Below are 12,957 nucleotides of genomic sequence, written 5' to 3' on the forward strand. Positions count from 1 at the left end.
AAGTGCCAAAGATGCCTTCATACCTTGTGAGACTCACAGCACATCAAAGGGCCAACAGTCATGTGCTCTCTGATGTTCTCTTCTCCTCCTGCAACTCATGCATTTGTACCTGTCTTCAATAATAAACTTTGGCTTTCTAAACTTTTACTGCTTTTCTACTTCAACTCTTTCTACCAGTTTCTCCATGCTTTGTCTTCCCCTGTATCTCTCTTCCCTTTTTATTAGCTGATCCTCTTTTTTTCCTCCTTTTCCATTTTTTCTTTCTTTTTCCCCCTAATTCATCTGTTCTTTCCCTATAGCATGTCTCAGCTCATATTGTAAGCACAGTTTCAGTGATGCAGTTTTAAAACTACAGAATATAACTGTGTTGGAAAAAAACATAGAACTATTTTTTAGCAGGACCATAATTCCTGCTAAAAAAGATCTATGCTGAGAGGATACAAAGGCTCATGGTATCGCTCTTGAGTCCAAGACTGAACGAACATGTTATGGAGGCACATCACTCACAAAAATCACCTGGCACAAAGCCTCAATAAAGACACAAAGTTGTCAGCAACAACTTTTTCATCCCAGAAACTCCCTTCAATCACCACACAGAAAAGCGGTAATACAGACACAGGCAGTTGAGAAAGATGTAGGCTATGTAAACCCATTTGAGACTAGCTACGTACAAGCAGTAAACTATAGAAGTGAAATTTGAAGTCTCAGTATATTCCCAAAATTGGCAGAACAGATCCGGAATGGTAACACATAACTGGAACATTTCTATAGGAGGGCACAGTTTGTTCACAAAGAACAAGAAAGCATGATGTTCTACTCTTTATCAACAATGTGTAAAATCCTGTGATCCAGACTGTAGGCAGGCTCTCCAATTAACAGCAGATCATTAGAAACAGGAAGATAAACTACATAAGCCCTTTCTTTTATTTTGTTTTGGTTTGGTTTTGAGAATATCATCATGTCTGGGCAGGGCTTTTTTATTTCTTTAACCGGGAGAGATTAATCTAAATAAAACATAGCTGTTTGTCCTGCATTATTTCTAATAATTTAGAAAGATGGCTTTAGAAGTTTGAAAATGTAAAGGTAGAAGACAATTTGGGCAACAGTACTCATGAAACACACAGTTTATGATTCCTGTAACAGCAGAACGAAAGCAATGAATTTCAAGAAAGAGACCCCTGGGAAACGGGAGAAAGTGCAGATAATGGAATCTTTAATAGTATTATTATTTTTTCCTGCAAAAACACTACAATTTTGTAGAAACAGTATCAGGGAAAAAAAAAAGGAACAAAGGGAAAGAGCTCTAAAAGAAAATAAAGCAAATATGTTTATAGTTGCATTATTTGTACAAAACTGATCAAAGAAACAGTTAATCTACAATACCACAAGGATGAAAAGCTATTTCTTGAAGTACTTTTGTACCGCTTCTGTGAATAGCTAAAAATGAGCTGTGATCAGATGGAAAACACGATGCTATTCACAAAAAGGCTGTTATTTCCATGAGATGTTAGGTTATACAATAAAAGCTCATCTGTACACCTGCAAAGACACTCAGAGACCCAATGGCAGGAGGAGAAGCCCAAATAATACCCTGCTGGGCTACTCTCAGGCCCAGCACAGGTGCCCATCAGCCCAAAAGCTGATCTTCACAAGCCCAGAGAACATGGGGGCATGCAATGGCAGGCAAGAATGCAAATCATGTACTCCCAAGGAATATTCATCAGCTATTCTTTTATGTGGTAGAAAATAATCTGAAATGTCAGTAAAAGAATATCAGTGATTAACAAATGTGCCTTATTTACTGAAAAGTCCCTTATTGACTACATTATCCTCACAGTTACTTTAATAAAAAGAAAAAACCTAATACACTGAAATTCCAGTTTCTCTGTGCAATTATAGTCAGGTTTTTTTAGAAGCTTAGACACACACATTACTGTTAAAGTATACAGAAACTGACTAAGTACAAGGATAATTTTCAAGAAGGCACAATACTGTATTTTACACAAAGGTATTCCAACAAAAGGTAGTAGACTTACAGAATCAACCAAGACAAGAATCAGAACAAAGGGAGAAAGGGGTTGACAGCAATCATTTCATAGCATTGCACTGAAAGCTGCCTTCAGCTAGTTAATGCTAAGTACTGCTATAGAGGTATAAAATTTACCAAGTCAAATTAAAAGCAACAAAAAAGAGAAGATCAAAATAAGTGTACTATACTGTTCATTTACTGTATGTTAAGTACTTAAAATGTGTGCTCCAGATTTCTATTCCATAGATAGATTGTTAGCATGGGGTATCACAGTTCATTGACCCGAAGGATTGAAACATCTTAAATGATGGAACATGTTAAGTCTGGAACTGTGCAAACCCTAAGACCATCAGAAATCATCAAATGACTATATTTTCACATTTCTCCAGCCTTCAGAAATACCAGTATTTGGAAAAAAACAACCCAACCAACCAAACAAAAAACCCTCACAATCTCATCCTTAGGTGATCCCCACAGAATAAAGAAATTAAGACAATCAGGGACTTTTGGGAAAGAAGGAAAAACTATCACTTAAAGCGGTTATTTCAAGGGTCACACATCTGAAAATATAACAGTTCTTTTGCACCACCAGATCAACGTAGACTCAACTTTAAAAACACCTACAGGACTGAAAAAGGAAAATAGGACTGAGAAAAACAGGACTGAAAGACTTACAGTGGCAGTCTAATCTACCATTCTATTTCAAGTTATGATTTACTACATATGAATGATTCTCCTCACACGTCTCTGTTAAGACTGGTAATGATGGAGATTCCAAAATATCTCAATTATTCTTATGTGTTTATACACAACAGATAAACGATAGTGGATCTAAATCATTCTAGCCTGCACAGAAATATGAAGAAAAATATTATTTTCTCCTGGATGACATTTATGCACTTGAAGACTGTGGTCTCTCAGCTGATCAAAATCCTTATACTTTCAAAATCCATGGGTGTTTTGCCAAAGGATGGTAGGTAACCAACTTCATTACTTCTATCATCATCATGGAGACCTACGTATCTTCAGCAGTTTCACAACATTAAGTAACGTTTATTTATGAAACTGGATGAGAAACATCTGCAGCCCCTTAAAAAAATTCATTCTATGCCATTAATAAAGCCCTTAATAATCCAGCTTCACCTCTGAATGATCTTAAATTACAACATTACACCATATAAGGGAGCAAGGGTGGATGTTTCAGATGAGGGAAGCATGGAAAAATTATCCTGTATGGGAAAATTAAATGCATCCAGAAATTGGTGCCAAGGAGTGAAGCTTGGTGGCTTAGCTTACATCCTGGATAAGCTATAAATACCCATATACACACAAAAAACATTCTGTCTGTTAACTACTCTAAGTAAAAACCTGGATTTAAAGTATATAGCTGTGCGCAAATTCACTAGCGGTACTCTCTACCATAATACATACTTAACCAAAAGCATCACATATTTACCTGAAGTTTGGAAAACCTCATTCAGTAAAGCTTCATTTACCACCACCGAACTGACATTTCCAACAGGATGACACCAGCTCTGATAAATAGTTTGAAGTAAAAGGGTTTGAGCTCTAGTTGCTTGAATCGTTAAATTAGGAAGCTCAAATATGCATTCTGTTAGTGGGACACGAGCTCGCTTGGTCCTGTTTAAAATATTGAGAGAAAAGAAAAAAGAAAAAAAAACATTATTTTGGTGTATAACAACAACAATTTAAAAAACTTAGACACAGAATACCAGACTATCAACTGGTAGTTTGTAAGATTGGAACTGTGTGTCTTCAGTTTCCTCTTGCAGGAGCTAATTCTACTTAGACTGAAATTCACCCAAAATACGACTTCTGTTAAAAGATTTAACTTTACATCTCCTTCCAAAACATGACAGGAAAAGTGATGTATTTTAATCTAATTATCTCTTGGTTTTAAAATATTTAATAAAAGCAATCCCAAGTGCTCCCACCAAAATAAGAGCTACTCATAAAATTGTGCAGTTTTTAAAAACACAGAAGAAATCCGTTCAGAAGTGGAATTTTCTGAATTTTTTTTATTTAAAACCTTACAATGAATCACTAATTGAGATATGTCTAGTGATCCAATAAAACATACAGACAATATCCATACAACCAAATACAAAGACCTCCACATTTCTCATAATATTCCATAGTTGGCTGACATTGACCTCACTAAGTGATTCTAATATTTTTCAGTGCCTTTTGCCTTATAATTAGGGAGCAGGAACACGTGGGGAGAGGCAAGGGAGAGTACTACAAGGTAAAGGACATTCTCTTTGGAAATAAATTCTGTGACAATACAGCCCACTATCAACACAAAGGCTCTACCACAACTGTAGTGAAGTCAGTAAGTTACTTTTTCTTCCTACTATAAATACTAATGCCTAAAATTAAGCAACAGTTTCATTTGCTACATTCAACAAAAACTGCAAAGATTATTAATAATTTTGAGCCTCTTCCTGCAGCATGCTTATAACATTATTATTCCTGCCCTAATTGACTCCTATTCCATCACCGAAATGTGTATTTTGTGCTATTTAGCATTATTTTCCCTAATGTCCACAAAATTTAATCACTGGTACACAGATTAGTTCATTCTCATTCTGGAGAACCTCCTCCATGAGAAGATTTTAGGGAGAAGCCTAAATCCACATGAAAATTAAAAATAGTAGGTTAATGTTCCATAGGGAATCAAAACCTCAAATAAGGGAAAGCAAAATCCCCTACCCCAGAAAAAAAGCATCCTTTACCAACACGTACGAGACACTGACAATGTAAACACATTCCCTTGCATACAGTGAATGGCTCTTTAGATCCACAAAATTGAAGCCTTCCAAGAATCTGTCACAAGCAGTCAAGAGGACACCGCATCTCCTATTCGGCTCCGCAAGAAAATGCTTACAGCCATATGACCTAACACACATCAGATCATTCTTGCAGTAGCGACTCTGCAGGAGGCTCCATGAAGTCAGAAACGAGCCATTCTTGATGCTCAAACTCTAAAAATCTGTAAAAGCATGAAGTGACACAAAACTCTGGCAACAAGTAGCAGACTTCATTGCATATTCAGCACCTGATTAGGAGAGTAGCCCTTCACCAAGCAAACTGTGAAGAAAAAAAATGTTTCACCACTTCTCAGACCCATGATCATCATGATATAGAAGAAAAATAGGCAAATATTCTGCTGCTAACACTTTTGGCCTGTAAGCGCTGGATAAGGACTGTGTGACATATGAAACATGGCTTGGAAACACAGACACTGAACATCAGAAGACATGTATCAACTACCATGTTGACAAGTAGTAAACCCCAAGGTCATGTCATCACTTGAATTTGGATTTACACATAAAAGCATCCACCTTAAGTCACAAACAGATCTCCTCCCTCAATTCCTTGTTAGTACCAGCAAACACCTAACTGAAAACCATTTTCTCTGGATCAAGAGGAATAAGAATCAAAGACTCATTTAGGTTAGAAAAGACCATTAAGATCATCATGTCCAACCATTAACCCAGCACTGCCATGTCCGTCACTAAACCATGTCCCTAATCACCACATCTATGCATTTTTTAAACATCTCCAGGGATGGCGATTCCACCACCTCCATGGGCAGCCTGTTCCAGTGCTTTCCCACCCTTTCAGTGAAGAAATTTTTCGTAATATCCAATCTGAAACTCCTCTGGTGTAACTTGAGGCCATTTCCTCTTGTCCTGTCACTTGTTATCTGGGAGAAGAGACCAACCCCCACCTGCCTACAGCCTCCTCTCAAGGCAGCTGCAGAGAGCAACAAGGTCTCCCCTGAGCCTCCGCCTCTCCAGGCTAAACAACCCCAGCTCCTTCAGCTGCTCCTCACAAGACCTGTGCTCCAGACCCTTCACCAGCTCTGTCGCCCTTCTCTGGACACGCTCCAGCACCTCAATGTCCCTCCTGAAGCGCGGGGCCCAAAAGGGAACCCAGCATTCGAGGGGCGGCCTCATTAGTGCTGAGTACAGGGGGACGATCACCGCCCTGGTCCTGCTGGCCACACTCTCTGATACAGGCCAGGATGCTGTGGGCCCCCTTGCCCCCCCGGGCACACTGCTGGCTCATGCCCAGCCGGCCGTCAGCCAGCTCCCCCAGGCCCTTTTCCCCCAGGCAGCTTCCCAGCCGCTCTGCCCCAGCCTGCAGCGCTGCCTGGGGCTGCTGTGACCCAAGGGCAGGGCCCGGCACTGAGCCTGGTTGAACCTCCTACAACTGGGCTCGGCCCATCGGTCCAGCCTGCCCAGATCCCTCTGCAGAGCCTCCTGCCCTCCAGCAGAGCAACACTCTCCCCCTACTTAGCGTCACCTGCAAACTCACTGAGGGTGCCCTTGTCCAGATCATCGATAAAGATATTAAACAGGACTGGCCCCAGCACTGAGCCCTGGGGAATGGCACTTGTGACCAGCCACTGGCTGGATGTTACTCCATTCACCACCACTCTTCGGGCTTAGCTGTCCAGCCAGCTTTTTACCCAGCATAGAGTGCACCCATAGAAGCCATGAGGAGCCAGTTTCTCCAGGAGAATGCTTTAGGAGTCAGTGTCAAAGGCTTCAGTAAAGTCCAGGTAGACAACCACAGCCTTTCCCTCATCCACTAAGTGCAAGACCTGGTCACAGGAGGAGTTCAGGTTAGTACAGCAGGACCTGCCTTTCAAAACCCCATGTTGGCTGGGCCTGATCCGTAGCTGTACATGCACAAGCTCAGAATGATCTGCTTCACAACCTTCCCCAGCACTGGGGTCAGGCTGACAGGCCTGTAGCTCCCTGGATCCTCCTTCCTGCCCTTCTTCTAGATAGGCATCATGTTGGCTGACCTCCCATCTTCTCCAGTCACCCAGGACTGTTGACTGATGATGGAAAGCAGTTTGGTGAGCTCCTCTGCCAGCTCCCTCAGCACCCCTGGGTGGATCCCACGTGGCCCCATAGACTTGTGTGCGTCCAAGTGGAGCAGCAGGTCACTGACCGTTTTCTCCTGGACTATGGGGACTTCGTTCTGCTCCTCATCCCTGCCTCCCAGCTCAGGGGCCTGAGTAGACCAAAGGTACTTAATTTATCTCATCAAGTGTTAAGATATCTACAGTATAAACAAACATCCACATCCAAGATGGCTGTATAGACCCTTTTAAGGTACATGGAAATAATAGAGCACTGCATATTTATATATATAACAGAGATCCATTCATTCTAGACCTGAAAATTAAATGAACTGCTTTCTGTAGGTCACCATTTCTGCCCACTGCCTATTAAGGGAGATTATGATAATTACCTCAACTGTGGATGTCTATACCATAGATCAAAGTTTCACAGATAAAGCCCATCCACAAAAGCCAATTCCATTGCTCCTTACTAAAAATAAAACCAAGGGAATAAAAGAAAAACTGATTCCTATTAAAGAAGATACTCATGAAACATTCTCTGAAAATGGATGTAAACACAGGTGGAGGACACCGAACAAACAAAACCAGATGTTGTAGCCTTCTGTAAAAGTAATCAGTATTCCTTAGACCAAGGCTTTTCAACCTCAAAACCTGAAATCAGGATTACCTGTCTCAGAAATGTTGAGAAGGGAGAGGAATCCAGAAACAAGACTACCTCTGAATTGCAACTCATTTGAAGCTAATGACAATCTGTGCTGCTAGATTCAAATGCCATTTGCAGAAAAGACATGGATGAAGGAAAAACATTTTGTGATTATATGAGAGAACTCAGCCTTGTATCTGGTAGTAGATATTTCCTTCAGAATGGAAGGACAAAAAAAAAAGTTTACTGTCTGAATGACACTATCAGTCTTTGAAGTTTGGATATATCATACTTTGGATTGGTACAGCCCCTGTGGCTAGGAAAAATCAAAACACAGTAGAGGCCTTTTCAGAGGAAATCCTCTATTAGCCTTGTTGGTTTGTTGTTTGGTGTGAGGTTTTTTAATAGCAATCACTGACACCAAACTGAGAACAAGAAAAATTGTGTTTGTCCTGTTTGGGGGAACTAAGCATCTCCTACCTGCCGTTACTGCTGACAGCCATGCAAACACGTTTCTAGTGTACAGGAGCAGACTACGTGCCAGTTTTGCTGCCCAAGATCACTACTCTATCGACTGTAGCACAGTAGGTCACCACAGGGGAAAGAAGTATCTGTACAAAACTCCTGAAGCTCTTCCTGTTTCTCAGTTTGAGGTTCAAAGACACTACACACCTTTCTTGACAATGTAATGTACGCCCCAAGAAGTACAAACATGTGGCCATCTGAGAAAAGAATGCATCTGAACACATTTGAAATCTGTCGATGCCAGAAAGCCAGTTAAAAATTTTTTTGTCTACACTTCCAAACATAAGCTACTTAGAAAATTAGAACTACTTTAACGAGAGACAAAACAAAAGCTGAAAATAATACCAGTATTAAGTCAGGCAAACAGGGAAAGATGCTGCCTGGTTGGAGAGAAAAAATAAAATAATTAAAAAAAAAAAAAAAAAATACTCTCACTCACACAGACAGCCAAAAGGAACTAACAGGCTGGAACATGTTCTGACAATTTCTAGCACACAACATGCACAAGAGATCACATGAAGATCACTCTCTTGTGGACACAATTAGCTAAAACGTATCTCCCATTTCAGCTCCTCAGATACACAGACATTCCTCCACATAAATGTGTATATATTCATATAGTCACTAGAAGAAAAGCTCTGGGTTCCATGAAAAGCACAGGAGGGACTGCAACACCATGGCCTTTTCTAATGCTGGTCCCAAGTTAGAATTTGAACTTGCTTTCTAAGAATTCCCTAGAGTGTAAGTCCAAGCTCTGTAATTTATCAATGTAAACAGAAAAGGTGCACTTTAGTTCTGTAACTGAAGGAGTATATAAAGTGGTTCTGTACTTGGGAAAATCCACCCCGGTAAAACAAAATACTATATACACAATAAATCAAAAAAATATTTTAAAACTCAAGATTAAACAACACAAACCACTTTTATGCAGAACTGAAGTTGGAAAACTAGACATGCATATTAGCAAAGCTTTTGCAGGCATTACATGGAAAGAAATGGAATGCATGGTGATATCAATCAGAATGTTCCCTAGTATTCCTTTTTTTCCAAGTCATGTATTGAGACCTTTTATTATTTAACTCATTACAGAAGTACACTGTAACATTTTTCCTTTCTGTTTTTTCTTTTTTGTTACCCTTTCAGATAACTTACATCATCTACTTTTCCCTCTTATTTCTGAATATTAATTTGCAGGATTAAAACTAAGTATTTCAGTAAAAAGTGCCTGAATATTTCAAAAAGTCAAGTTCCCTAATGTAAAATGGGGAAGGAAGGAAGAAAGAAGATGGAAAACCTTTTACAGCAAAATTCAGGACAAATATAACTCCACAAATAATTCCACCTAAAATAACACGTTTATATTAGCAAATTCATGTACTTCAAGGGGGGGGGGGGGGGGGGGGGGGGGGGGTCTGTAAAGAGCTTTAACAATCACAGCATGCAATATGACAGTGGAAAAGATACCACTTGAAAAGTTTGACTACTCATTTAATGCGTATTACAGCTACTGTACTGAGCTATGCTAAATTTGAAACTTAAAAGCTTCACATAAAAATACTCCCTGATGGGTAATAACAGTGTATGGATATTTTTTTTTTAACATATGCAAATTCTACTCTTATTGTACTTTAACAATCCTATAACAATAAAGTCTACTAGTCCTATTGAGATAACTTTGGAGGGACGGGAAGTTGAAGAAAATAAATCCTTTATTATAGAAAAAAATCAAGGCAGGGGAAGTATTGTAACATGTGTGCAGCAAATGTTGCTTAAACGAAATTTTAACTAGACCTGGCTAGTGATGAAAGTACATTTATAATTCAGGATTTATTATAATAGTTTTGAAACACAAATAATGCGTTTAGAAGAACTTAAAATACAAGTTTGCTACCAAACTGCACCTGTTAATACAGAAAATCCATCATTAATAAGGTACTGAGCTATATTTAACCAAGTTTTATGACCCAAGAGATATATTCAAAGCAATAAGTGAAAATACAAGTACAAATTATTTTTTTCAGTAAACCAAGTCAGACCTGTGTTTCTATATTGTATCATTAAATTTGTATTAAGCAACTGAATGTGACTTCACACCAAAACTCATCACCATATTAAAACAGTTATGGCACATAGCTGGAGTCTAAAACCACTATTTAAACTGCACTTTAAAACTGTAACAACAACAGAAATAATTATTTCTCAAATCTTTACACTCAAGAGTTAAGATGCAGTTCTGAACATATGTTCATTTAACTGAACAGGTTAAAAAACTACCAATTCTAACACTCTTCTCTAGGGGAAAATAAATCCTAACCTAACTAGCAGGATAGGCTACTCATTAAAGCTGAACTTGGACAAGATCCAGAATAAATTTAAGGAAATATGAACAAGCAAGTCTTGCTGTGTAGTGGCATGGAGTGAAAATGAATCTGTCCTAATTAAATGATTTTTAAATACTCTTTGGTTGTACCCAGTTTGCTGACAAACTGTAATACAGACTTGCTGAAATATTTTGATAAATCTGGCATACCATTAAATAAAATAGTTTTCTTTGCTGTTTTTGAATGAAAACAGGAATTGGTCCTTATTATACACTGTGCGTAGGCACCAATATAACCAATCCATGTAAGTTCACTGGCCTGCTATGAAATATTTTCAGTTTGTAGACTTTAGTAACACAACTCATTCTTTTAAAATCAACACCTCAGAGTGATTGAAAGAATATAGTGGTGAACAGCTGGGTCCAGAGGTTTATAGAGAGTCCCCAACTGCAAAGCTGGAACCTGCAAAACGTTTCCAAAAATTTAATTTTTGTTATTACTCATATCCTGTACAGTAAAATACGATTAGTTCATTTTTTCCAAAATAACAAAACCAGTAACCTGCTACTAGAACCTAGCAACTGTGCCTTCGAAGAACCTGAATGTAATTTATGTGCCTAAATAATTTCATTCAGCATTTGCACACCTTTCCTCTAAGGCAAACAGAAAATGTATGCTGGTTTTATATTTGACACAAACAAAGGCTTCATCTATGTATCTCCAACATACCCATATTTCTATTTATCTGATCTTATCAACTTAAAGAAAGTAACTATTTTGATCCTTTTTCTTAACATTTAAAGCAACTATTACTAGGTAAGGGAAACAATGTCTAACTACTTAATGACAAGTATCAAAACTCTGAAAGCAGCATGCCAGGAGATGAAGAAAAGGAAAGGAAGTTAACCACTAGTGTCTTCAAATTAATATTTTTTAAATGCAAGACTTCAGTCACAACTACTCACGATTTTAAAAGTCATCTCACACATCTGCACATGCTAACACAATTTTTAGTCTTCAGGCAACAACATATGGTTATTTGTGCTAGAGGACTAAGTTAATTATTATAAAAAATAGTAATTAAACCCTCTTTGGAACACTTCATTCCAAAAACACCTCCAAGACTGATGTCTTCTAAACATCTCCTGCTCTTCTACAGACTTCACTAAAGGCTGCCTGACATCTTATGTCATCTTTTACACACGTGAATTTTCAGCAGCTTCAGCTGCTTTTGCCTCTTATTTGTAGGAAACACTGCTAATCACACAGTTTACTACAAGTGGGAAAACAATTAACGTCATATTCAACAACTTTTTCTTGTTTTCAATGATCTAAAAATAATTAACTTTTTCTTTCTGAAGATTTTAGATAGGGAATTAGAAGGGAACAACACGATCATTTCAAAACTGACTACTGCATATTATTTTTTAACATCAGTTCTGGAATGAAATTGTCAGTGATTAAAAGTGTTTGTTAAATGTTAATTCATATGTGAACTTCAGAAAAAACACAGATTTCCTTGAACCAATTGCATAAACAAAACAATGCAGGCAAAGTACAAGCTTCAGTATGTCTTCGAACATGAACAGAGATTACCCATTCTCAATTCTCAGTACAGAGTGTGTTTTAATGGAACAATAAAATATAGCATTACAGCAAAGTAAAAAATAATAATGCATTATTCCAAGAACGAAAGAAAATTTATTAAAAAAAAAATCATGCAAATATCTAAAAGGAAGAAACCTTGTAAAAAAAACCCTGTGAAGCAAAGAATGCAAGACTCCAGACATATATATTAAGAGCTCTAAACTTGGATTGTTTTTAAAATCATTTAGGTTGGTTCATTATACCTGGATATCAAAAGTTATGATCATTAGATTAAAAAAGAATCATTGTTACATGCAAGTAATAACACTGGTTTGTTAAGCAACAAGGAAGTGAGAAACAGTGAGACCCGAGCGGGATCGTTATTGTAACTTTATCTGCTGTGAGGCACCAAGAGAAAAATGCCAAAAGCCGCAAAAAACGCTGAAGACCTGGAACGTGAGGGTAGGAAAGTCCTAAATTCCATCAGCTTTAATCTAGTCACACCAAGCATAAGTCTTTCTGTCCACTGAATTAAAAGTTTAAGAAAGAAGGCAAGAGAGCAGACTATCTCCACTTAAGTCAGTGCCTCAAAATGTGACAGATTTGAACAAAAATTTGATACCAACAAAGGATAATTCAACAAGGGGTTGGGTTTTCAGTCTTATTTTTGGACACATGATAAACTAAGAAGGCTGCTGAAACTATATTAAAGGAAAATGTTAAACCTGCAGCTACATTAGAGAAACACTTAGGATGTTCAGATCAAATTCAGCTTACTGGCTTTGAAAAAGCTCAACAATGGGACAAATGCTGAACTCCCATCAAATTGCAAGTAGAGGTCTGTCACTAATTGCTACTTCTTCCTTTGGGGGAAAAAAAAAAAAAAAAAATTTCTAATCGCTAGTCAATACTTGTCTCCAGAAAGAGTCATTGAAGTCATATGAGCAAT

The 12,957-nt window shown here is 38.1% G+C and overlaps 1 protein-coding gene across 9 annotated transcripts in view; it reads right to left on the bottom strand.

The window, feature by feature from the left end:
* Positions 1-12,957, bottom strand: part of VPS13B (vacuolar protein sorting 13 homolog B) — a 478,583-nt gene that overhangs the window by 367,213 nt on the left and 98,413 nt on the right. For all 9 annotated transcript variants that reach the window (XR_008746679.1, XM_055800741.1, XM_055800742.1 and 6 more), the window contains one exon: positions 3,486-3,670. Coding sequence is in view for 8 of the 9 variants with exons in the window: in XM_055800741.1 (XP_055656716.1) it covers positions 3,486-3,670 (185 nt within the window). In the remaining variant the exon portion in view is untranslated. The remainder of the gene's footprint in view (positions 1-3,485; positions 3,671-12,957) is intronic.

Source organism: Falco peregrinus, chromosome 3 (genome assembly GCF_023634155.1).
Source record: "Falco peregrinus isolate bFalPer1 chromosome 3, bFalPer1.pri, whole genome shotgun sequence".
Taxonomy (NCBI): Eukaryota; Metazoa; Chordata; class Aves; order Falconiformes; family Falconidae; genus Falco; species Falco peregrinus.